The following is a 27,180-nucleotide window of genomic DNA, read 5'->3' as shown; positions in this document are numbered from 1 at the left end:
AAAAAAGACAAAAAGAAAATGACTTGCCTGTTCATGTGGGTGGGTTAGCAGCAGGTGCCTTGATGTAAATGCTGCACAATCAAACAAATTAATAAGAGTTAAATGGATAGGGAGGAAAAAGAAGCAAACCTCTTCAGATATTTGTTTGGATAAGGAACATACCCCTGATCATTTTTGACATTTGATCCGAGAAGCCTAGCATTGAAGGAAACTCCAATAAGGACTGATTGAGAGCGAGAGGGACGAGGCACCAGAGAGTACCAGGGTTTCACGGCGGTTTGTTGAGGGAGTACCCGATTCTCGCGCGAATGAGTGAGGGAAGAAACATTTCACGCGATTGTAAAAGTAATCGTTTAAAATCTTCGAAGGAATTAAACGCTTCTCGCGGTTCAAACCAAGTCGCCACAAAGTTCTGTTGGTTCAAAAACCGCCCGTATACACAAGACTAATGGCGAGTGTAAAAAGCCGCAGCTACAAACACCACAAAATTATACTCAGACTTAAGCTAGGAATAGGTGAGATCAGCCATCAGTCTGTAGTTAAAATTGATGCTTGGTTTGATTTCATCAATTTAGTAGATTACCTTCTAACTTCCCATAAAAAGAGGAATTACACCACACATATACATTTGTGGTGGTGACAGCCTTCAACCATATGGTGACAATTTTAAACCTCCACAACATTTTTTGGTGATTAAAATTCTTAGGAAGGCGTGTGCTTGAAAACTATCCCCACAAATGGTATGTTTGTGAATATTTTAGCTAAAGATATTCCATTAGTGGGTCACTTATACAAACATTAAGTGACAGCAATTCTCTTCATATCCCAAGGTGAAATCTATCGTATTGAATCCCTTTCTAATTTTTCTGACATCTGCTTTGTTTTTTTTTTCCTTCTATTTCTTGCTTGTTTTTCCATGTTAATTCTTTCTTTTTTAATTAATCCAACTATGTAATTTTAGTAGTCTAATGAATTAATTCCATATTGTCCTTCACATGACAAGATGAAAATGAAAGCATTTTCATGTTCCAGCTCAAAGCATAAAAGATTTCCTATTAAACAGTAGATTAATTTGAAGTAGCACAAATATTGTGTTTGATATACAACTTTTCAAGTATCAGACAATTACTCATCTCAAATCAAACATTTTCATACATGAATAAAAAAACCAAATGAAAATGAAAAACAAAACAGAGAAGAAAACAGGGTTCATGACAATATGACACTGAAACAGAAAATGCAGCTCCCAAATGGATCTTCTTCTTCAACTCCACATCATTCCTATAGCAACTAAAGCCACCCCAAGTGACATGAATGTTGTTTTAACCAAGCTCACAGCTCCAGATTTATTATCCTTGTCCTGGTTTGTTTCATCTTCATCCTCTGCAGAAGAGTTCTCCTTAGCAGCTTTAGGAGCCTTTGCAGAAAGAGATGGAGCCAAGGCTGGAGCCTTTGCAGTTAAAAAGAAGTCAAGAGGGAGAAGCACCTTGTCCACATGGTACACAGCAAGGTTTCTATCAGAGTACACCACCCCAATAATGGAAGCATTCACCACCCCTGTTGAAATGTTGACAATGCTGTTACCTAAAGCATTCACGTTCAGTGGCAACCTTACTGGGTCTTTACCAGCCACTGTCTGAACTGGGTTGCTCAGAGAATCGAAGTTTGAGCTCGAAACATACTGGGGGAGGATGTGGAATTGGCATAGTTCGATTTTTTGGTTTTCGTTTAGGGAGTTGAGGAACCCTGCTTTGAGGTGTGAGAAAGCAGAGTCATCTGGTGCGAGGATGGTTATGCCTCCGTTCTTGGCAGTGATGAGCTGTGAGTTGATGTTGTTCATGATTTCAGTGGTTTTCAGGAGGCGAATTAGGACTGAGAAGATTTTGGCCTTCCTGAGGATCTTGGTGATGTCGTCAGGGGTGGAATCTGAGGAGTCAGGGGATTGAGGTAATGTGGGGACTAATGGTTTTGGTGATGGTGCTGTAGCCTTTGGGGTTGGGGGTGTTTTTGCTGGGGATTTTGGGGCTGCTGCAGGAGCTGGTGAAATGGCTATGGTGGAGGAAAAGAGGAGGAAGAAGAGTGAGAAGGAGAAGAGAACTACTTGTTTCATCATCTTCCAGAGGCTTGTAGATAGATGGCTTTGATTTTTATGGCTCTGGAAGAATGTGATGAATTAAAGAAAGATTGAAATGCTTGTTGCAATTTGTGTTTGCTGATGTTGTGTTGTTTGAAGGAGAGGGATTATATAGAAGCTATGGAAAATGATTGGTTGGTGAAATGTTATTATAGTTGTGAAATTACTTTGTAGTTGTGTTATGTGAACTGTGAAGGGACATCTCACCTGTGATGGAGAATGTGGATCTTTTATCTGATAATTATTGGCAACTGTTTCTAACAGATGCTTTTTTAGGTGACATGAATTGGGGTAAATGTCAAGTTCGAATATGGTGAGCAGAGAATGATATTGAGATACATGTTTTGCAATGTCTTCATTAAGGGCAATGATAAAATACAGAGATTACCATTTACCAATGAACTATCATGAAGCTTCTGCAATTCATGTTATAATAACATTGATAAGATCTTGTGATTTAATAACTTGAAATTAGAAAACAGAAAAGAAGCCATTGATAAATAACCACATCAGGAGTGGGTAACTTTAGATGGTAAAATAATTCAAAAAAAAACATTTAGATTGCCAAATAAATTATTAAAACTATTTTTAAGAAATCAATTTTAAAATTTAAGGAATTTAAAGTTGCTATGCATATAATGAGTATATAGTCACATCAATCCTTGATTTCTCAATCAATGGTTGCAATTCACTTTAGAGCAAATTTTGGAAACTAATCTATGTAACTCAACAATTTTGGGAGTTGAGACTTTTTCAATGTATTAGAAAGAATTCCAATAGCATCTTGAAGTTCTGCCTTATATCATATTAGATCATAAGCTAAATTTATAGTCGTCTAACTTGAACACTATAGTGATAGAACATAGTGAGATTTAGTAGTCTTAAAACAACGTTTAACAGATGAGTACTATTCTGTTTTTTAGAGTACAAACTCTAGCTCATAAATCACTACAAAAGTCTTTCCACTAACAAAACAATTTTGCCTTGAAGGCTGTGTATTTTATGGTGAGATTTGTTTTAGCATAGGTTGGCTTTTGTTTTTCCTTTTTCTTTCTTTATTTTTTGGACAACTTTTTCTTTCTTTCAAATAGGTACCATCATAAACCATTGGAATATTGTAAACCATTGTTAGAGAGGCCCAAGTTCAATATTGTCTGGACTCTTCACAGAGGTGGGAGAAACAGTGAATACAATGTTTTTTTCTTTCCATTGGTGAATGCCATCCTTTTAATATTTTTTTGAAAACCATCCTAAGTTTGCTTTTATTGCTTCATTTATGGATCAGGCATAATAAAATGGGCCCTCCAAATTCCGAAGTTTGTTTGAGAAAAAAAAAAGGAGTCTCCTCTAAGCGCAGGGCTTGAACCTTGCAGGTGCCAGGTGGTGAATCCACCCCTGACCTGAAAAAATAAAAAGTTAAGGTAGGTTTGGTTTTAGTTTCTGAAAACTCTTTTTTTCTTAAGTTGAAAATTTTAAAAATATGTTTTTTGCAAATTACAACCTGTTTTTAAATATTTAAAAATTATTATTATTTTTCAATTTTTAAAACTAAAATATAACAGTTCAAAGATGTTTTATGTTTCTATTTTATTTTTCTTTTCTTTTGTAAAACCGTTTTCAAAACTAGTTTCTAAAAATTAGGTAGTTAGTAGCAAAGGTAGTACGAGGCAAAGTAAAGACTAAGCTCCACCACCTCATCAATATTATTGGGTGAGGATATTCAACTAGAAAACATTAATTTATCAACCTTCCTTGCTAAAGTAATGGTCTTTGACAGAGATAATCTTTTTAATGGGGTGCATGATTTCCCCTTTCCTTTTGAGGTCGCCACCGTTTCCTAGGGTTGATTTAGCCGATGACTTGTCTTTTTGGCCGTTTGAGTTAGATGCTTAGTGTTCCTCACATATACTTTCCCGAAAATATTTAAAGATATCTCCTAACGAATACATCTCATATAATATATTTTTAAAGTAGTTAAGAGAAATCGTCAAAAAAAAAAATTAAGAGAAACATAGATTAATATGAATTTCTTTTTAACTTAAACCTAAAAAGAGGTGAGATTCTTATACACTGTAAGAGAAATTCACAACCTCTATAGTTTGAAATTGTTTCTAAGCATCATCAATTGTAGAGTTCTATTTTTTTTATCAACTCTAAAACTGCCACAAAAGCTGCACTTGTTGGGTGCTGACAGGTTTATCAAACCTTAGGTAGGTCGGAACAGTGATGGATACACATGCAAGTGTATGAGGGCAAATGCCCTCACTTAATTTTGGAAAACATTATAAGAAAAAAATTGAGTAGTAAAGGTATGTGGTTTTTATGTCTTTTTGGTAAAGAATGTCCTCACTTGAGTAGAAGTATGTTGTTTTTTATTGTCTCTCTAGTAAAAAATGCTCTCACGTGTGTCTCATTTGGTGAAAAATGCTCTTACTTCTAATTCTAATAGTATATATTAATTTTTTTTTATTACGAATTTATATGTATATATTGTTCTCACAACATCAAATTTCTGAATCCGTGCCTGACTCGAAATGAGAAGTAGTTGAATGAGAATATAAACAAAACTTCAATCTCATTCTTCTATTAAAAGTTCTTCAACTGCATCTTCACAAATTGACCGATATTTTCACCACAAACTTACTTGATTCTTCCTTCACACAAAAAAAAAAGTAACAGAAGAGAAAAAATAAAATAAAAAGGACAAATCATTGAAAAAGCATTATAAGTCTGCAAAATGTGGATACTTTTCAACCCCACTTGGTATCTTCACCATCTTTAAACCATTCAATCTTCCACTGTCACCATGATGAAAATGCAGCTACCACAACCATAGCAACCGCAAGAGGACCCCACACCAGCCTCTGTTTCACACTCACAGCAGCAGAGTCATCACCTGCCGGACCTTCAGTGTCATCTGCAGATTTCTTCTTCGACGCCTTCGCCTTCTCCGGCGCCGGAGCCGGCGCCGGCGGCTTAGCAACGAAGAAGTCACGAGGGAGAAGCACCTTGTCTACTTGGTAAACCGCAAGCTGGTTATCAGAGTAAACAGAGCCACCAACGGTGACATTAACAATCCCTGTTGTCATGTTCACTGTGTTCCCTGAGCTGGTAACATTCAGCGCCAACCTATCTGGGTTTTCTCCGGCTTGGGTTCTCACTGGGTTGCTCAGAGTATCGAAGTTTGACATGGAAACGAAAGTGGGTAGCAGGTGAAATTGGATAAGCTCGTTTTTCTGTTGGTCGTTGAGGGAGTTGAGGAACCCAGGTTTGAGATTGGAAAATGCATTGTCGTTTGGTGCGAAGAAGGTTAAGCCAGCGTTTGAGTTGATGAGCTGGGCGTTGATCTGGGTAGCGACTTGGGTGGTTTGAAGAAGACGGATCAGGGTGGTGTAGCCTCCTGCTTTTTTGAGGATTCTGATGATGTCTGTTGGGGATGATGAAGGTGCTGGTGCAGGGGATGATGCAGCTAGAGTGGTGGTGGAATGGAAAAAGAACATTAGAGCAAGAAGTGGGAGGGTGAAGAGTTGGTGTTTCATGATCACCACTGTTTGGTTTTTGTTCTCTGAGAAATGAGAATCAGTGGGGGTGAATGATAGTGAGGAAGGTTTGGACTATGAAAGTGGAAGAGTGGTCCTTGGTTTGAATGGTTTGATGTGGGAGTGAAGGAAGGAGGGAAATATATGGAAACAATGAAGTGGTTTTTTTCTTTGAAGTTAGGTGGAATGTTTCTGTAGAAAACTTGAGTTGTTGGCATATCTCACTGAAAGGTGGTCTGTCATGGGCTAATTTACTGCATTATTAGCCAGTTGGAGTTTGCTTGAGAATGCAGGAAAAGCAGTGAGGTCTCAATTGGGTGTGTTTGGCCCAAAAAAAAGATGAGCATGATTGTGTTGCATTGCATCCACTTGTATGATGTAATGCGTATGAAGTATCAAAACAATCAAGTGCTTGCTGCTAACTTAAGAAAAAAGTTCCTATTTTACTTTTGCCAGACAATTTGATGATACATTGGGTGAAAATTCTTCTACAGTTAATTCTAAAGTCATAATCAATTTCGAAAAGAAGCTTTTGTGAGTAGCTTCCAAGTTCTAAAGTTCATTCCGAAAAAAAAAATGTTGATCCAAACATACACTATAGGTTTGGGGGAGACGTGTGTGGATGTCAGCTCTGACCAACGATGCATTGCAAGTGCTAATGAATTCCCAGTGGGACTTCTCTAGTGATTAAATTGATTGTCTTCTTTAATGTTGGAAGAACGATGGTATAACGTATATGATTACATGTACTTAGCTTAAACTGATAGAAATCTCTCTAATTGTCCAGTTTATGAAAAGAACAGTTATTTATAAGTCACTGCTGTTTACTTGCAAGTTGCATCATTTGATTTGTTATCTCGTCTTAATACGTGATCTGATCGAGTTAGATAATTTGATAAACTTGATATTCAAAATCATATATTATATTAACATGGTATTATTTATCATAGAACTATTTGACTATCACCATGGGTTGTTGTAAAAGCTGTTGAATGGTCCACTTCCAATAATAGTATGCATTCTGGAAATAAGATAGAGATTACCATCACCCTTTGACATTTAACAACCACTCATTCTGGACCACGCCAGATATCAACGTAGCTTTGATTGCTAGGTTTGAGGTGAAAATTATAGATAGAAACATGTGAAAGAGGGTTCAGACGTTCAGTCACAGGGTTCTGTGTTTCGTAGTTCATTAGAATATGCAGTATATGGTGGTTTCAGGTTCTGGAGTGTGGATTTGCTGTACAAGTCTCTATTCCTCATTGAAAATAGGAAACCATATTGGGACATCATGATTCTGATTTATCAACGAAACTGAATTTGGCACAAACCCAAAAACACTAGAGATAAGTAAAAAAAATTGTTTTCATCTTGTGAAATGGAAACGGCAAGTGAACTACTCAGGTGAGTTCTAGTGGGTTCTAAAACTCAGATGAGCTTTTAACTATTTACAGTTGATATAGATTTGGCTGATCCTACCAACGCAGGTAATGCTTCAGATCCGCATCTTCTGTACTTTCTGTTGCTATCAACTGCTGATGAAGAACTGCAAATAGAATTTGCTTGAAACTCAAAAACAGTACCAGAAAGATGCAGCACTTTGCAATAGGACTTTTTAACATGTGAGGAACATATCGTTAGAAGAGAAGGATTAACAAAAGATGGGAGATATTGAAGTGTTTCTACATGACAGCAACACTATCCTGGCATACAAATCCAAACAATTGGCAAACGTTTCCCATGCCACTTCCGACTGGTTCATGACAATATGCATGCAACACAAACAGACATCCAAGATGCTAATTAGAGAATGAAAAAGAAAGTAATATCTATTTTATTCCATGCTCAAATGTAGTTTTTTACTGTTGCACTCAAAATGACTGTAGCCATCCAAAGTACTGAGCAAGTTTTATGACCAAGATAAAAATATTAGGCAAAAAAAAAAAGGAATGTTTTGCATCTAAAAATAACCTGAAGTACTAAACTTATTTTTCAAAATCGGTGGAAGCCAAAAAAATTATGCTTGAATGGGAGGAATTAGGAAGCAGAGGAGAGACAACAGAGGGGGCAGTGATCAATTGCTTGCCAGTAGCAATGCAGAGAAATGAATGAGGAACCAATAACAAAAAAAAGGGGGGAAAGCACTTCTTACCCCTCCTTCCATTTCATAGCCTCAGAATCCTTCCCCCTCAAATTGGGGTGGGGGGGGGGGGTGGGGGGACCAAAGGGAAAAAGGTTTTTTTTAATTAAATAAGGGGAATAAATCTGACTCCAGCTAATTTAACATCAATTCTCCAGAAAGGGGAAGAAAATTTCCCTCCTTTACACTCCTTAAACATCCAACATAAGAGGAAATAGTATACTGCCCTTCCACCCCATTACTTCCTTTCCCTTCCATTTCATTGGTTCTATGTGTAGTTTGTAGTTCTCTATATGTTTTCCACCTGATAATGAAAATAAAGTTGCAGAGTGCTACTAAAGCAATGTCAAGCACCATGTATGTATAGTCACTGGAAAAAATATATAGACGTATGGAATAGGGCTTTTAAAGAGAAGTGTTAAAATGCATACAACACGGAAATGTAAAGTAATAAATTACTCACCCTGATACATATTCTTACAAAATGTGACAGATTAAATAAAGTATAAGGTTAGATTCCTCACTAACATTGTTTTACATTTTCTAACCTCCCCCGTTCCCTCTTGAACTTATCTCTCTCAATGCATCCTCAGCTCTCACTTTTTCAGGAACAAAATCTGAACAAGCAAAATAAACACATAAACCCTTGTAATTAGTGTAAGGTAGATTTAAAACATTTAAATGGTAATCGGATAGCATTTAAAAGGGAGAAGAAGTTACCAGAAAGAAAGTCATATCTCCTCTGCTTACTAACAACATGAGCTGAAACAAAAAGCAGGTTCTGATCAGCAATTGGGAATACATTTAATGGTCTGAATGCACATGCAAACACACAGAAAAATTCACCAGGATCAATTCCAATAGACATATAAAAAGCAGCAGTTCTACAAGCCATCGATAGAAAAAATTAATGAAACCAAGGACTTACAGTGAATTAAATGCTACTATGCTAGTGCTACATAAATGGGTTAGATTAGTGACTTTTTTCTTGACACTGCCAATTTTCCCTTCAACGTTTCCTTCAATATTACACAGGAAAAGAGAACAAGGGCAGAGATTAGAAAAACCTTCACCATTCCCTTTGCTATTTCTCAGCAATGATGAAGTTGAATGATCTTACCATACCTCTATACCATTTAAGCCTAGCTTAATATTAGTTTCATTTTATCACATGTAATGAAATGTATGCTTCTCGAGCGAAGGGATGGTGCTGACTCCAATCTTATGGCCAAATGTAGGAGTTAAAAGTTAGAGGTGTGCAGAACTTGGGGAGAGTGTGGATGACATTCATATAGAATGGGTTCATAACTGTCCAAAAGTAAATAGAAGAAACAGTTCAAGAAGTTTTAACTAAACATTCCTCCTTTCATTCTACAAGGATCATAATTCAATATTTACGACTATTGGATTTGATTTGGAACAGCAGCTAGCCTGTGAGCCTCAGTGTATCAGAACATGGTGAGTATGAAATTCCCTACCTTAAGGCGAAAGCCCTTTCAAAGGCTCACTTCACACGCCCATTACCCACCCTCAAAGAGTGGAGCAAACAAATGACTAGGAATTCTACTCAAGCAGTTCATCTTCAAAGTACATGAAAAGTGCGAAACTATAATTAAGTTAACACAATTGGGGTTCGTATGGGTATGGTATAGATGTTTGGTTCATATCAGTACAGAGTTCATTACTGATTATGTTTTCGTTATCATCATTGTTATTATCCCGTTCCCGTGCAATGCTGCACAAGTTTGATTATTATTGCTCAGGTTAGAAAAACTGTCATCATCATCATTATTATTATAAGACCTTCAACACCAATCCGCCACATGCTAACTTGCAAAAGTGAATTTGGTACCTAGGGCTTTTGAGAGAAGCCAGTAACTGTTTTATAAGCCTAACAAGTAACAGCTCACAAGCCTTAAAAAAAACCAATGTTGAACAAAGGAAACATCCGTTGAGTTTCCCTGAATATAGGACTGCAATTATACGGAGAAGTGTGGTTTTAAAATTACAGTCCACAACATCAAGGTTTTTCAGCTCAAAACAACCACACTGTGACCGCAGTTACAGTTGAATTTGTCCACAATTTCAAGAATCCCTACGTAACAGCGACAACAAACAACCGCAATTGAAAACCTTGTGGAGAAGCTACATTCACTTAAACATGGTTTTCAGCCTCCGAATCGATTTTGTTTTGAATACAACACTTAACCAATAACCAAAGACACTGTAAACGTCAATGGCAGACAAATAATCAGCTAGAAACTTAATTCACTTCATTCATGAAGAAGAAGGCCTTGAGACTAATAACCCTAACCTCATTGAACTCAATTATCATAAAAGAAGACATCCAAACACAGAAGCAACTAGTACAAGTGTAATTCAGAAAGAAGAATAGAGAGAATGAAAGAGAGATTACCTAGGTGATTGTAACTGAGAGATTTCTTACGATCCTGAACAGCACGAGTATAAGCTTCCTGTGTGAATTGTTCAAGGAACTTCTCCTGCAAGGGAAACAAAATCAAACACTGAATGATACAAAGGAGCTGAAGAAGAAGAAGAAGAAGAAGAATGTAAGGTACCGCACCGCAGCTTTGTTGATGGCCAAAATAGCTTCCGTAGAAACACGCGCTTCAGGATCTTCGCCCTTGATCATAGTCCTGATACGATTCATCGGAAACACGTGCGATTTCGCCTCTTCAATGTCCTCTTCTTCATCTTCCTCCTCGTGCTTCTGTTCTTGTTGACGGTGGTGTTTTTTGGAATTTCCATTGCCATTGCCATTGGTGAGCTTGAGCTTCTTGTTCTTGGTGATTTTGCTCTCCTCCTCCTTCTCCTTCTTCGGTTTCTTGTTCTTCTTGTCGATGATGGCTCTTTCCTTTTCGGTTTTGATTTTCTTGTTGTTTTGAGATTTGGAATTGTTGGAGGAAGCCATTGATGATGTTCAACTGAAACTGAACTCCAACTCCAACTCTCTGTGTTTCACTTTCAGACACACGATTGTTCTCACCTTCTGCGGGTCACCTATGGGTACCCGATCGGAACTCCTGAAACCGAATACGGGCCATCGGGATTGGGCCCATCATCTTCATACATACAATGATAGACTTGGACCACATACACCTGAGATTGGGCTTTTTTTTTTTGTTAAAAAAAAGTGCAAAGAGAAAGCACCTCGACTTGTGTCTTGACTTGGATTGCTCCGGTGGGTGCTGAGATTTGCGATGGAAGCTTGCTCAAGAGTTCCGGTGCGATCAGGCTTCGAGGGGTTGTCGCCGAGATGCTGGAGGGGTTTGGCTTCCTGGGTTTTTTGGTCATGGACTCATGGCGCGCAAGAGTTAGTGCTTCACATGGAGCTTCTTGCTATTTATCATGACTTGGATATTGCTTGGAATCAAAGCTATCGTCATGTGGTTTGCTTCTTTTGATTCCTTGCTGGTTGTCTCATTGATTCGAGAGCCTCCGTCTCGTTTTCATGTGTTTGTTGTGCTGATCGGTTGCATTTGTGATATGCTGAAGCATGATTGGGTTATTCGGGTTGAGCGTATCCTTAGTGAGGGGAATGTCTACGCTGATTTCTTAGCCAAAGCAGGAGTTCGCCAAGACTCTGACTTCTTCCTAATCTAGGACCCCCTTCCTGGCATGGAGCATTTGCTTTTGGCGGATTCTCTAGGTGTTATGACTGTTAGGCAGTAGGTTTTTTTTTCCTTGTTGTTTATTCTCTTTGGTTCTCTTTGTTGTTATGCATAAAAAAATGATAAACTTTGAACCTCATACATTGCAAAGTAGGGATTTTCACTAGCTATGGTGGCATACTCGTTGTAGTCGTCGCCACCATTGTCTTCCTCTGCCTCCATTATTTATGTTCAATCTATTACCAAGAGTTTTGTATTGGAGCCCTTCTTATTTTATGTGGTCTCTCTAATGTAAACTTAACTTCAATTTGAACTAAGCAACTTATCAAATAGGAGACTCTATCATACTTCACTAGAAAATCCCCAAAATTTAAGTACATGTTCTTTTATTACCTTCTATGTTTGTCATTCTTACCTCCTGAGAATTATATTAGACTCGAAGAGAAATATTGAAACAAAACATCGGGTGGTGCTACTAAACCCATTTTTGTATTCTTTCCTAATCTTAATATTGTAACATTCTTTCTTGTTTTACTTATAAATCAATTAGTAATGATTCTCCCACCATTTTTTATTTTTATGTTTGTTCAGAAAAAAATGCGGTGCCTAACTTGGATTGCATTATTGGTGGAATCATGAGTTAGCTAACCATAAACTGCTTAGTTATAATTATATTAACATTGGGTCCATGCGTCTCTACTTATTTTGTGAAACAATAATTTATTTTCAAAAAAAATAATTTCTGTATTTTTAAAAACCTTTTTGTGTATTCTTTTGGTTAAAAACTAGAATTTTGAAAAAAAATGAAAATCTGATTATTTCTTAAAGCTGTTTTTAATACCATATATAAGGTAAAATTCGTAACTTGATCGCAAAACTTATTTTGAGAGTCAAAATCAATTGTTAAAAAAAATATCTTAACTGTTAAAAACCCAAAAATTAATTGTAAGAACTAAAAAGATCAACACCCTATAATATTTGTAAACGTGTGAAACCAAACATTTGATTTTAGAAATCTCCTAGTAATATTTTCCACTATCCGCCTATGTTTGTTTCTCTTGTCGTTGTGCTTTAAATTTAGGCGGGGGAAAGCGACATTGGGCGCCATTAATGTGAATAGATGAGTGTCCACCACCACCATGCATTAATTAATTGCTCTCATTCAGCATCCACTTTCCTTTGAGTTAAATGAAGCAAGTGAAATTAATGCACACGTATATTTGTACTAATTGGTTAATAAATCATGAGAAAACGGGTGATGCACAACAGCACAAAGTATTTTAATATTTTTACATATGCATTGATTTTCACCATTTTTAAAATTTAATTTAATTTTAATAAAAATTAAAAGGAAAGTCAAACACTTGATCAAGAAAGTTAAACACTTGATCATATGAGTCCCAAAATGATAGTAGCTCAAGTGGTAAGAGCTAGGAGACATGTGAGTTAGGTAGGGGAGGTCCATGAATCAATTATCTTTCTAATGTAAAAAAATATATAATCTAATGTGATTAAATATAAGTTTAAAATTTCTTTAAGACTCACAATCCATATGTACTAATCTCACAAATCATAGAAGAAACTTATATTCACTCAGATATATATGAAGCTTTAAGTTGCAATGGTGAGGGTATACATCTTATTAAGAGAAAATATTAGCACATTGTCAGTGTACAGATTTTTACACATATATAATAATTAGTTTTCTCTATATAAAAAATATTTTAATTTTAATCAAATTTTAAAAAATTAATAATTATTTTGTTCTATGTGATTGAATGCAAGTCTCTCTTTACGCTAACAATGTATATTCATTAATCTCATATTTTAAACTATTAATTACAACATTCAACTTTTGTTTTGTTATTAGAGTTCCTTTATTAGACCAAATTCAAATATTTCCATGTCATACATGATAAATGGGTCAACACAAGATCTGAAAAATTGATTTTTTTTTTTTGAAAATTTCTCTCCGCGAGTTTTTTATTTTATTTTCCCGTACCGCAATAAAAAATTTTTTTTATTTTTCCGTATAGTATTATGGATTTGTCATCACTGAAATTCTTAATTTGGTTCAATGAAAATCATAAAATAATTTCACACATGGCAGACAGTACTTGAATGACGCACCAACCAGCTGCAACACAATATCCATGGAATCTGTGTTTCGAATGACCTAACCCCCACAAATACTAAGGGCATGTTTGTATACTAGTTCCATAACATGAATTGCCATTGTGAGAAGTGCTTTTCTCAACTCATATGAACACACACTAGCTGGATGAGTATTTAGTTACACAATTATAAACTAAGAGAGTAACAATATCTATTTTGGCCCCGTTTGAATAAACAACTTAATTAAGCGCTTATGGTCATAAGCGCTTATGACATAAGCGCTTATTCATAAGCTATTTTTAAAAGTTTATTGAAATAAATTAAAAATAAGCTGTGTATAAGCATAAGCTGTTTTTCATAAGCTATCTTGAGTAGCTTATGAAAATAAGCTGAAAATAGCTTACGGCAGACCATAAGCTGTTTGCATAAGCTCTCCCAAACACTGATATAAGAACTTATGCTGTCAGATATGCTCAAATAAGCTCTTCCAAACTGGGCCTTTAACACTCTTTTTAATCATCTCTTTTAACTTGTAGATCTCACCAAATTGGAAGTGAAACCTATTTTTAATAGACCGCACATTCAATTTTTCATGATGTGATTAGTAAAATTGAGTTCAGAAAAAGTATTGAAAACTGTACGTACTCATTATTATTCAATGAAGAAAACATTAAATATTTATATATTATTTTGTCATTCTATTAATGCTTATTTATTTAATCCCCATCACCATACACACTACACAGCACATAAATGAAACAAAAAAACAGTGACAGCTGACCTGTGAAGCATTCGAAGAGGACAACACCAGGATATGAGGAAGACGACGATGACACTGACAATTTTGGTTTTTTTATTGATACGCTGAAAAGCTTTAAATTGTTAATGATCTGTTTGGACATCCCGTGAGTTTTCATATTTGGGAAATACGCATCTTTTTTGGGAAATAAATCATCTCTCACACACTAAAAAACGAAAATTTATGAGATATAACAAACTATAGATTAAGTAAAAGAAACAATAAAAACCTTAAAATAGGTGACAACTTGTAAATTAGGTGAAAATGAAGAAGCTAACGTTTTTTTAAGTGCATGTTTGGATAGGAGAAACTATAATGAAATCAAAATCACATGAAACATCACTGAAATTAAAAAAATGTTTTTATCGATAATGATTTGAATTCATCATAATTTTTTTATCATGTATTCAAACATGCACGTACTATATCATGTATGGAATTACTTTTAATCTTTCATATAATCACTTATTGTAGCTTTTTTAACTCACCTCTCCCAAATATTTAAACTTTGATGATTTTCAAACACTAGTATAACACAGAGATAGAGATTTGATTCACTCACACCCAATTTTCTCTCTCATTTCATTTACATACTTTTTCTATTTTTTCTTCTTTTCTTATTATATTGCTCACATATTTTCAAGTGCGGGTGAAATTAAGATTTCAACCCTAATAATGTGTTGTTCTAGCGGTATATAATAAAATATTATAGATCTTAATCAACAATGAGTCGTGTAAAGATGATAACATAAGTTTCGAATTTCAGAAAATACATTTATTAGAAAAGACATGCAACCATTTATCAAATGAGTGCAATATTATCCTTACCAAAAAAATATTTGGGGTTTCAACCAAAATTTTCCTATAACATATTAGTAGACGTGTCGTGCCCTTCTGAAAATACATTAACTCTTCACTCTTCTCCCATTTTGTTTGATTCTCTTCCCACCTAGCAAGTTCATCAATTTCAAGTCACCACTTCTTTTGTTTCCATTGTTATCTATTCACAAAGCGGCTAAGGAACACCGTCTAACACTTACACGCATGTGAAAGAAAAAAAGGACACCACAAATAGATAAAGCTTACTTTGCTAGCCATTCTCGTGCAAGCTTCTTCTGTTTGTCCTAAGAAAGCAACCCCATTTGAGATTTTGGTTTTGTTTTTCCTTCTAACTGTACCCTGAAGCCATTTATTACCACTTGCTTCAAGATAAGTAGAGTCTTAAAGAAACCCTTCACCTTTAAATATAAGAAGTAACACACAAAGAAGGAATATATTATTCTTCATTCCCTTGTTGATTTTGCTAGTTCTTTTTGGTTGGAGAGCTAAAAAAAGGCAATGAGAGCGACTCAGATTATTTTGGTTTTGTTTTGGTTCCTCTGTGTTTATGCCCCTGCTTGTTTTTGTACCAATGTGACTTATGATCATAGAGCATTGGTCATTGATGGCAAGAGAAGGGTCTTGGTTTCTGGTTCTATTCACTACCCTCGTAGTACTCCCGAGGTCTCTCCCTCTATGTGTGTTTATACACAGTTCTTTGGTTACTTTGTCTTTGAAGTTTGGACTCATACAATGGTAGTGTTTAATGTTGCAGATGTGGCCAGACCTTATTCAGAAATCAAAAGATGGAGGACTTGATGTCATTGAGACCTATGTTTTCTGGAACTTACACGAACCGGTTCGAGGCCAGGTGCTGTTCTCTTTCCATTTTCATGTCTCTTGCATTGCATTGTGTTAGTTTTAATACTTGTTGAACTATCAAGCACACACAAAATTCATTAGAGGGTCCCCAAAAGAAGAAAAAAAGTTTGCAGCTTTTGGCTAATTAGAAGTAGGAAAAGAATAAAAGGACATTCTTTCAGATTTTGTCATAGTTAACATGAACAGTATAGTTAAAACTTAAAAGCATGAAATTGGGAAGAGTTTTCAATTTCAATCAGAAGACACTAAAACAGTGATGCATTATATAACATTTATTTTGGTTTGGCAGTATAATTTTGAAGGCAGGGGAGACTTGGTTCAATTTGTGAAGGCAGTAGCAGCAGCAGGTCTATATGTGCATCTCCGGATTGGTCCATATGCATGTGCTGAATGGAACTATGGGTAAGATTGGATCTTTTGTTCTTTTCTTTGTATACAGGTAGGTTCAGTATCATATCTAATCCAGGGCTTCAATTTTTTTTTTTAATTATCCTAAACAGTGGTTTCCCTCTTTGGCTGCATTTTATTCCTGGAATTCAGTTCAGAACTAATAATGAACCATTCAAGGTAATCCTTCCTTGCACTTGCTTTCTCTATGTCTCTTCCTGTTGTCCCTACTTCCTTCCATCAAGTGAAATTGATTTATGTTCAGGCAGAAATGAAACGGTTCACTGCCAAGATCGTGGACATGATGAAGCAAGAGAATCTATATGCAACACAAGGAGGGCCTATTATTTTATCTCAGGTTTTTCTCAAAGTCTTATTAAATTATCAGTCATTGTTTCTTTCTTATGGCATCATGTTGTGGAAGCTTAGACTTGAAAGTAGGAGAAATTGTATTATTACTTCTTAATCAGAATACAAAGGGTAATTACATTATATAGAAGAAGACTAATCCTAAATAAGGAAATAACTAATTATGTACACAATCTCCTAATAAGAGAATAAATCTCCTAATACTGAATATAATCTTCTAATAATAATTCTTATATTAATTCCTTATTTACAACACCCCCCTCAAGCTGGTGAATGAATATCTATCATTCCCAGCTTGCAAGTAAGCTCTCGAAACCGCTCCAAGGGAAGTCCTTTGGTGAGCACATCAGCCAACTGAAGTCCTGAGGGGACATACTGTGTAGATATTAGACCACTATCCAATTTCTCTTTGATGAAGTGCCGGTCTATCTCTATGTGCTTTGTTCTGTCGTGTTGGACTGGATTATGAGCAATACTAATGGCAGATTTATTATCACAGAAGAGTCTCATGGGAGCTTCATACTTTATTTTCAAATCATCCAGTATGATTTTCATCCACAACAGTTCACAAACTCCTTGAGCCATGGCTCTAAACTCTGCCTCTGCGCTTGATCTGGCAACTACATTCTGCTTCTTGCTCCTCCATGTAACTAAATTTCCACCCAAGAACATACAATATCCTGTAGTGGATCTCCTGTCAACAATTGACCCTGCATAATCTGCATCAGTATAAACCTCCATAGACAACTGCTCACTCTTCTTGAACAGCAGACCTCTCCCTGGACTTGCCTTCAGATACTGCAAGATTCTATCCACAGCCTGTAAGTGTCTCTCCTGTGGGTCATGCATGAATTGACTGACAACCCTAACAGGATAAGCTATGTCAGGCCTAGTGTGAGATAGATAAATGAGCTTCCCCACAAGTCTCTGATATTGAGCCTTATCAACCCTAAGGTCCTCCTCACTACTTCCAATCTTGTGGTTTTGCTCTATAGGCACTCCAATGGGCTTACAACCCAATTTACCAGTCTCTTTGAGAAGATCAAGGACATACTTTCTTTGAGATATGAAAATCCCTTGCTTCGAGTATGCCACCTCCATACCTAGGAAATATTTCAGTTTTCCAAGATCCTTCATTTCAAATTGGGCTGCCAACTGTTTCCTCAGATTCTGCTTCTCAAGTTCATCATTACCTGCAATGATCATATCGTCTACATAGACTAACAGAAGAGTGAGTTTACCATTTTGAGTATGTTTGATAAAGAGGGTATGATCACCTTGACTTTGTTTATAACCCAAAGACACCATAGCATTAGTGAATCTCCCAAACCAAGCTCGGGGTGACTGTTTGAGCCCATATAGGGCCTTCTTCAGTTTGCACACCTTATTTCTTCCTGAAGTAGGGTCATACCCCGGTGGAATCTCCATATACACCTCTTCCTCCAAATCTCCATGCAAGAAAGCATTTTTAACATCAAACTGTTGCAACTCCCAATCAAAATGAGCTGCTAAGGAAAGAATGATCCTTACAGTGTTCATTTTTGCTACCGGAGCAAATGTCTCTTCATAATCAATTCCATAGGTCTGGGTGTATCCCTTTGCAACTAGCCTCGCCTTATACCTGTCAAGTGTGCCATCAGATCGGTACTTCACGGTATAAATCCACCTGCAACCTACTGTCCTCTTGTCATTTGGCTTCTCAACAATCTCCCAAGTTCCATTTTTGTCCAGTGCATGCATCTCTTCATTCATGGCTTGAATCCAGTTCTTATCTTTTAATGCTTCTTGTACTGATGTAGGGACTCTAATAGAGTCAATAGCTGAAATAAAACTCTGATGCTGCACAGAAAGATTTTGAGTAGACACAAACTGGGATATAGGGTACTTGGCACAAGAACGTTTTCCTTTTCGTAAGGCAATAGGTAAGTCATCAAGGTTATGCTCATAGGAATTACTAGGCTCAGGGTTCGCAACACTTACCTCAGGATCAGACGATTGGACTTGTTGTTGGATCAGGACGGGTTTTACTTTCCGCTGGTACTTTATCCTGAACCTGTCAACATTATTCTGATCTGGTACTACTTCAGAACCATTGTCATCTGGTACTAAACCAGGACCATTGTCATCATTCTGATTTGGTACTAGTTCAGGACCATTGTCATCATCATCACTGTCCTCGGTGATAGGAATAGAGGAAGGCATCAAGGGATCCTGTAGAAGAGGAATAACAGACAATTCTGGAGACTCAACTTCCTGAGTATTCCCCCCCTGAAGCTGAGGATTGGGATAAAAAGACTCTGATTCTTGAAAAGTAACATCCATGGATATATAGACACGACGACTAGGAGGATGATAACACTTGTAGCCCTTTTTATCTGAGGCATATCCTATAAAGATGCACTTAATAGCCCGAGGATCTAACTTACCCCGATGATGACCGTGAACATGGACAAAGGTGGAACAACCAAATACACGACTTTGAAGACCTGACTTAATGGGCATAGACGGAAAGAAGCTAGTCATAAACTGCACAGGACTAACACTAGATAAAACCCTAGAAGGTAACCTATTAATTAAATAAGCAGCAGTCAAGACAGCTTCCCCCCAATAAAACTTAGGAACATTCATTTGAAAGAGTAAAGCTCGAGTGATTTCAAGAAGATGACGATTTTTCCTTTCAGCAACCCCATTTTGTTGTGGGGTGTCAACACAAGTCAACTCATGAACCACACCATTTTTTGTAAGAAATTCAGAAAAATTCTTGTTAACATACTCTTTCCCATTGTCTGACCTTAACCTCTTAATAGGTTTCCCAAACTGTGTTCTAATCATGTGGAAAAAGTTAACAAATAATTGAAACACCTCAGACTTATCTTTCATAAGAAAAACCCATGTAATCCGAGTACAATCATCAATAAAAGTAACAAACCATTTTGCACCAGAAACATTAGAAATGGACGAAGGTCCCCACACATCAGAGTGAACAAGATCAAAAGGTTGAGCACATTTATTATTACTAGGAAGAAAAGTTGAACGATGATGCTTAGAAAACTGACAAACATCACAATGAAAAGATTCGACTGACACTTTTGAAAATAAATGGGGAAACATGGTCCTAAGAATACTAAAAGGAGGATGCCCAAGACGCTTGTGCCGCAACCATATTTGAGAAGTATTCCAGGACTCTGAACTCGTCTGATGACACTTGCTTTCCTCGTGCCGTAGACAGTATAACCCGTCCTGTTCCTTAGCAATCCCAATTATCTGTCCCGTGGCAAGATCCTGAAAAACACCATGTGAGTGGAAAAAGGTTACAGCACAGTTCAAGTCTCGAGTGAGTTTATGGATGGACAAAAGATTGTTATAAAGCTTTGGGACATGAAGCACATGCTTTAAGGGAAGAGATGGACTAAGGTGAATATTACCACATCCCGTAATCTGGTTTTGGGATCCATTAGCAACAGTGATATAGTGTTTTTCAGGGTAAGTGGAATAAGAAGATAAATGTGAGGGGTGAGGTGTCATATGATCTGTAGCACCAGAGTCAATAATCCAGTCATTTTCAGTACTCAAAGCATTAAGAGATAAGAAGGTAGAACTCTTACCAGTCATTGTGAGAGAACAAGAACCAGAGGGCTTACTCAATGAGTCCATAAAAGCTCTCAGACGCTCCAATTCTGCTTTGCTAAGGCTAGGGACATCTTCTGCTGGTGGTACAGGTGGGACTTCACCATCATTTTCCATGTCAGAAGTTGTATGATTTGCGCGCCTCTGCGGAGCACCTTTGGACCCCCTCATACGTCTAAGGACGTTTTCCCTTCCATAAAGTTTGAAACAGTACTCTTTGGTGTGACCAGACCTCTTACAATAAGTGCAACGATCATCACGGTTGAAGAGATCATCACGGTTGAAGCGATCATCACGGTTGGGGCGATCATCACGGTTAGGGTGTCCGGAAGAGGTGGATCCTTTTATGGGACCCTTTCCAGAGGCTAAGGCTGAACCATCAACTGATTTTTCTTCCACCATCACTGTCCTCCTAGTTTCTTCACCACGAACTATAAAGAACACCTCTGAGAGAGAAGGGAGTTGCTCTTTACCCAAAACTTGGACCCGAATCGGATCAAATTCAGAGTTAAGCCCAGAGAGAAACTTAAAGATTCGCGCTTTTTCAATAAATTTATTCAATGTTGTGGAGTCAGCATCACACTTCATCTTCAGATTTTGATACTGATCTAATTCAATCCATAGACCATTCAAGGTCCCATAGTAATCTGTCACGGAGAGAGTTCCTTGCTTAGAATTGAAAACTTTATTTTCCAATTCATAACAAGCTGAGAGATCTTGTTTCTTAGAATATGCCTGTGCCAGATTATTCCAAATCTCCTTAGCAGTAGGGAAAAACATATAATTCCGGCTAATTTCCGGAATCATGGAGTACCAAAACCAGGTCATAATAAGAGAATTCTCTTCACGCCATGTGTCATATTGTGGATCAGTTTCAGCAGGGGCTTTTTCTTCAATATAACTGATTTTCTTGCGACTTATGAGAGTGTGACGGATGAGCTCAGACCATTGGAGGTAGTTGCGCCCATCCAAGCGAAAGGAACCTTGTAATACCGGGAGATCTTTGTGGGTCAAAGGTGGAAGAGAGACTTTCACTCCAGAAGTGAGTTTCTCCTTAGGTATGGGAATCTCGTCTCCAGACATACTGAGAGATGTTACTGTAGAAGGGAAACAAGAGGAAAAATAACAGAAACAGAGAAGATTGCACTCTCCTTGAATGGAAGAACCAAAGGCTTCTCAAGAAAAAACACCAACAAAGTGAGGAAACGACCCTCAGAACAAGACCAAAAGGCACGGGGAACCCTCTTTGTGCAATCGGAGTAACGAACAGAGGATGGCAGGCCGGTGATGAAGAGCACAGGCCTCCAAACGGTATAAGCCAACAGTGGCAAAACAGGAAACGTTACCAGATAAAAGGGCCGTAATAAGACGGCTAGGGTTTTTTTCGCAGAAGCAGAACTCCCAAGATCGGGAGCTCTGATACCAACTTGAAAGTAGGAGAAATTGTATTATTACTTCTTAATCAGAATACAAAGGGTAATTACATTATATAGAAGAAGACTAATCCTAAATAAGGAAATAACTAATTATGTACACAATCTCCTAATAAGAGAATAAATCTCCTAATACTGAATATAATCTTCTAATAATAATTCTTATATTAATTCCTTATTTACAACACTTAGCTATTTGTTTTATAGGAAGTCTTAAATTCTCAATGGCCTACTGGATTTCTTTAATATGAACATATTAAGTACTTTTGTAATTCCAGATTGAAAACGAGTATGGGAACGTTGAAGTGCACTATGGTTCTGGTGCTAAACCTTACGTCAATTGGGCAGCATCAATGGCTACATCTCTTGATACTGGAGTTCCCTGGGTTATGTGCCAGCAAGCAGATGCTCCTGATCCAATTGTATGTTTTCTCCTTTTACTTCTCCACTCTACTTCAATTGTTGTGCAATTTATGATGATAGAGCAATCTTACTATGATCTTGACTGCAATCACCAAACTTTATTCTTAATTTCATAGTTTGTTATATTAATTGCTCACAGATTAACACCTGCAATGGATTTTACTGCGATCAATTCACACCAAACTCTAATGCGAAACCAAAAATGTGGACCGAGAATTGGACTGGATGGTTAGTTCCTTTTCTATATAAGTCATTTAGTTATTTCAATGGCATAGAGTGGGCATAGTCAAAACATGATCTAAGTGATTGTCCATATAACTTTTCTCATTCAACTCTTCTTTTCTTGAAACCTTTTGAATTCTTTGAAACCGTAGGTTTCTTTCATTTGGTGGTGCTGTGCCTTACAGACCTGTGGAGGATCTTGCATTTTCTGTGGCGCGTTTTTACCAGCGAGGTGGAACTTTCCAAAATTACTATATGGTAATGCAACATTACATGCAGTTTCATCTCAAAATTACTATTTTGGATATATGAAACGAGCTGATATCACTAAGTTTTTGGTTTTTTTGCTCTGAAATAGTACCATGGAGGAACTAACTTTGGAAGGACTACTGGTGGACCTTTCATTTCTACTAGTTATGATTATGATGCACCAATTGATGAGTATGGTATGCTGTCTTTCAACTTTCATATTTATTGTTGATTCTGTAGAATAATAGAAACTAATCAACCATACTTCTATATGGAGTCAAGAAATAAACAATCTTCCAACTTGACATTATATGATTACTTTATATACATATGATTGTGAACATTACACTGAACAATATTATGTATGTTTTTGTTTGAATATTAAATATGTTAACTTCATGATGCAGGAATTATCAGACAGCCAAAATGGGGCCACCTTAAAGATTTGCATAAAGCCATAAAGCTTTGTGAAGAAGCACTGATAGCTACTGATCCAACTATTACGTCTCTTGGTCCAAATATAGAGGTAAAAAGTAAATGTTGGTTCGAAATTCTAATTTAGCTTCTTCAGGGCCTATGTTTCTCGTAGTTTATCAAATTTTGAATTTCTGCCCCTGGTAATGCCTTGTACAGCTTCGAATTTCGGTATAATTACCTATTAGGCCAGTGGGTCATTGTCAATTTGACATGGATTTAGTACTTGATCAAGATTCCTTCCCAATTGTGAGTACATGTTGAAAACCCTTCTATAATTGATTCTGAAGCCAAGATCAATTCTGGGGAGAAAATTATATGAGTAGCTTCTGGGTTTCAGAATTGATTCTGATCAAAGAGATGATGTTCCAAACTTGCTATGAGTGTTCCTTTTTATTGATTGCAGTTTCTGGAAAAATACTGCTATATACTGGTGATTCAACCTTATTACTTGTTTTAGTATGTTTGATTTCATAGTGACATGCACTAGAATCAGTTTTGGCTAGAAGCTATGAGTCTTATAGTATCTTTGGTTTTAGGATTTACATAGAATCCAAGTCTAATAGTATCTTTGGTTTCAGGATTTACATAGAATCCAATGCTTGTCGTACACTCTGAAGCTAAGACTTGTAGCTTCTAACCATAATTGTTTCATAACATTTCACTTTGAAACTAAACATCTAGTTTCTGAGTAAACGTGCCTGAGATTCTGTGCAAATCGTGAAATCAAATATGCACTTAGTCTTCTTTGTGTATAATGTATACTGTGGAATACAAGACGCATAGTTGTGTGGACATGCCTAATGCACTCTTAACCAATTAATCAAGGAGGCTCTATTACATCTCTTGAAATTTACTATTCAAACCCAGGCTGCAGTTTACAAGACAGAATCTGTGTGTGCTGCCTTCCTCGCCAACACCGCCACATCTGATTCAAAAGTGACATTTAATGGCAATTCATATAACTTGCCAGCATGGTCTGTGAGCATCTTACCAGACTGCAAGAATGTAGTACTTAATACTGCAAAGGTTTGCCTCACTAACTTCTCAATCAAATTAGATAACTCAATTGACTGGTGTTACTTTTACAAGTGCATGTGATTAATCAATCTATAGCCAAGGTCTATCTTTTTCATTTTCGAGTCCAAAAAGTAGCCTAACCTAAAGTGTTTCTTGGTTCGACAGATTAATTCGGCATCTATGATTTCAAGCTTCACAGCTGAATCTTTAAAAGAAAAGGTTGATTCTTTGGACGGTTCAAGTTCAGGATGGAGTTGGATTAGTGAACCTATTGGCATTTCAAAGGATGATTCATTCTCAAAATCTGGATTGCTGGAGCAGATAAACACCACAGCTGATAGAAGTGACTACTTGTGGTACTCATTGAGGTACATAGTCCTTCAAGGTTGAGAAATTTTTCCTTTGACCTGCAATTCTCTGCCCCATGATAACATTTTCATATTTTGGTCCCCCAAAAGCTTGGATGTTGAAGATAATTCCGGTGCTCAAACTGTTCTCCACATTGAATCCCTTGGACATGCCCTTCATGCTTTCATAAATGGGAAGCTTGCAGGTAAAAGTTAAAACTAAAAGCAATGACAGCTATTGATATATTTTGATAACACCGTGTCTATGAATTTTGTTCCTTTCTTGGAAAGCAAAATTTTATCTATTTTAAGGATTTAGCCATTTTAAGAAAATGAAACCAAGGTTGATTTGAAATAAAGATAAATAGTTCATGGTTGTTTGTTGCTAAAATGTACAGTTATTTCCTTATTTCAATTAACATTTCATGTATTTTCAAAGAATACTTTCCTCAGTTATCTGTGAGACCTACAACTTTTTCAGGGAGTAAAACTGGCAATGCTAAGGTCAATGTCGACATCCCCATCACACTTGTGGCTGGAAAGAACACAATTGATCTCCTGAGCTTAACAGTGGGACTTCAGGTTCATCTCTTCTGATTTTAATGTATATAAGTATCTCGAACAGAGGAAATTTTGGTTTTTTTATATTGCATTACTTGTTGTTTCCTCCCCACATAATTTCACCTTATGATGTAGTCATTTCTAATTATTACATAAGCTAATGTGAACCTTGTAAACATCAGAACTATGGAGAATTTTATGACACACGGGGTGCGGGGATCACTGGTCCAGTAATATTGAAAGGCTTGAAAAATGGCACTAATCTTGATCTCTCCTCCCAACAGTGGACATATCAGGTTAGTCTCAGCTTAACTTAAAAAGCCTGTTAATTCTCTTTCTCTTTTTGAGTACTGATAACTTCATTAATTGAACAACTGCAGCTGAAATAAAATGGATTTCAAATTTCCTTCTTGATTTAAGTCATAGGTTACATGGTCCATATTTTGTGAATGCAGGTTGGCCTTAAAGGAGAAGATTTAGGTCCATCCAGTGGTAGTTCAGGGCAGTGGAATTCACAATCTTCCTTACCTACAAATCAACCTTTGACTTGGTACAAGGTATTCTTGCTGAGAATATAGCATTTATTGACAATCTCAAGTTTTTCTTAGTTATACTCTCCTTATTGTGATTGAATTAGCAAACAAAATCTCCTTGGTTTAAGGTTAGAGGGTAAGAAAAGGACTTGAGCAATATGTTTTTCAAAGCTAAAAGACGCATGACTTGGAATTAAGAAACTGTTTTTTCATATCAAACGAGTTTTATTTCTTTTTTCTGTTTTGAAAACTGAAAACAGTTTTACAAAGCAGCAATCGAGCATGCTCTAATGCTACTATGCAACAAAAGGACAAATGGTCTTGAAAATAACTAATGCTAATATATGTTGTCTTAGACAAACTTTGCCGCTCCCTCAGGCAGCAATCCGGTGGCAATTGACTTCACTGGGATGGGAAAAGGCGAGGCTTGGGTGAATGGACAGAGCATTGGACGATACTGGCCTACATATGTCTCACCAAATAGTGGTTGCACTGACTCATGCAATTATAGGGGACCCTATACTTCATCCAAATGTCTCAAGAACTGTGGAAAACCATCACAGACATTGTAAGTGTTGATATGTTTTAAGTTATCCTTATAGCATCCCCTTCAGAAACTCATTGAGTCACTGATCCTGCAGATACCATGTACCAAGGTCATGGTTGCAACCAGATAGCAACACTCTTGTATTGTTTGAGGAAAGTGGAGGCGATCCTACAAAGATCTCTTTTGCTACGAAACAGATAGAAAGTGTGTGTTCACATGTGTCTGATTCTCACCCTCCACCTGTAGACATGTGGAAATCAGATACAGAATCAGGAAGAGAAGCAGGCCCTGTACTGTCACTGGAGTGCCCTTATCCTAATCAGGTGATCTCTTCCATTAAATTTGCAAGTTTTGGAACGCCGCACGGAACTTGCGGGAACTTCAATCATGGACAATGCAGAAGCAACAAGGCTCTATCCATTGTGCAGAAGGTTTTATCTAAATTATTCTTTGAGCCCATATGGATACGGACTAGAGAGCTTTTATCGGAGCTTATCTACTAAAAAAAGTGTATAAGCTCCAATAAGTGCTTTTTAGTTTGCATCCAAATGAGTTCTTTAAATAAGTTCATTTGTCTTTGGTCTAGTTACTTTGATGTGGTATTTTTTTCATTACATATTAGACTTAGTCTTATGAGCTTTAACAGGCCTGCATTGGATCAAGCAGTTGCAGTATTGGACTAAACACTAACACATTTGGAGATCCATGTCAAGGGGTGAAGAAGAGTTTAGCTGTTGAGGCTGCTTGTACATAAACATGTCGCTTCACGCATTCCTAAGCGCACCCAAGGGACTCATAGTTGAAGATATTAGCCAAAGTAAGCTAGATGGTATTATAGCAGTAAACCAGGAAAAAAAATACTAATCAGTGTATTGTTTACTTGAAATAAGAAAGATAAATAAAAAAGTCTCAGTTGATGTCTATA

General features: G+C 36.9%; 4 protein-coding genes across 4 annotated transcripts; 1 reads left to right on the top strand and 3 right to left on the bottom strand.

Moving 5' to 3' along the window:
- Positions 1 to 1,048: 1,048 nt before the first annotated feature.
- On the bottom strand, positions 1,049 to 2,228 carry LOC130740426 (fasciclin-like arabinogalactan protein 11). Its single transcript, XM_057593029.1, has one exon. The coding sequence runs from the start codon at positions 2,111 to 2,113 to the stop codon at positions 1,265 to 1,267; it is 849 nt and encodes a 282-aa protein (XP_057449012.1). The 5' UTR covers positions 2,114 to 2,228; the 3' UTR covers positions 1,049 to 1,264.
- Positions 2,229 to 4,692: 2,464 nt separating this feature from the next.
- Positions 4,693 to 5,845, bottom strand: LOC130740425 (fasciclin-like arabinogalactan protein 12). Its single transcript, XM_057593027.1, has one exon. The coding sequence runs from the start codon at positions 5,671 to 5,673 to the stop codon at positions 4,936 to 4,938; it is 738 nt and encodes a 245-aa protein (XP_057449010.1). The 5' UTR covers positions 5,674 to 5,845; the 3' UTR covers positions 4,693 to 4,935.
- A 2,331-nt stretch (positions 5,846 to 8,176) lies between these two features.
- LOC130740424 (DNA polymerase II subunit B3-1) lies at positions 8,177 to 10,830 on the bottom strand. Its single transcript, XM_057593026.1, has 4 exons — positions 10,401 to 10,830; positions 10,233 to 10,317; positions 8,537 to 8,578; positions 8,177 to 8,433 (listed from the first exon to the last, which is right to left on the bottom strand). Exons 1-4 carry the CDS (start codon positions 10,746 to 10,748, stop codon positions 8,360 to 8,362), a joined length of 549 nt encoding a protein of 182 aa, XP_057449009.1. The 5' UTR covers positions 10,749 to 10,830; the 3' UTR covers positions 8,177 to 8,359.
- Positions 10,831 to 15,263: 4,433 nt separating this feature from the next.
- Positions 15,264 to 27,178, top strand: LOC130740423 (beta-galactosidase 8-like). Its single transcript, XM_057593025.1, has 19 exons — positions 15,264 to 15,865; positions 15,957 to 16,052; positions 16,353 to 16,465; positions 16,564 to 16,630; positions 16,716 to 16,808; positions 22,158 to 22,301; positions 22,442 to 22,530; positions 22,677 to 22,782; positions 22,883 to 22,970; positions 23,181 to 23,299; positions 24,118 to 24,276; positions 24,433 to 24,635; positions 24,726 to 24,820; positions 25,096 to 25,196; positions 25,358 to 25,471; positions 25,631 to 25,732; positions 26,065 to 26,276; positions 26,350 to 26,686; positions 26,902 to 27,178. The coding sequence occupies exons 1-19, from the start codon at positions 15,701 to 15,703 to the stop codon at positions 27,007 to 27,009; spliced, it is 2,511 nt and encodes an 836-aa protein (XP_057449008.1). The 5' UTR covers positions 15,264 to 15,700; the 3' UTR covers positions 27,010 to 27,178.
- Positions 27,179 to 27,180: the final 2 nt, after the last annotated feature.

This window comes from Lotus japonicus, chromosome 2 (genome assembly GCF_012489685.1).
Source record: "Lotus japonicus ecotype B-129 chromosome 2, LjGifu_v1.2".
In the NCBI taxonomy this organism is placed as follows: Eukaryota; Viridiplantae; Streptophyta; class Magnoliopsida; order Fabales; family Fabaceae; genus Lotus; species Lotus japonicus.
Note: the sequence above shows the minus strand (reverse complement) of the source record. Positions and strands in the feature narration are given on the sequence as shown.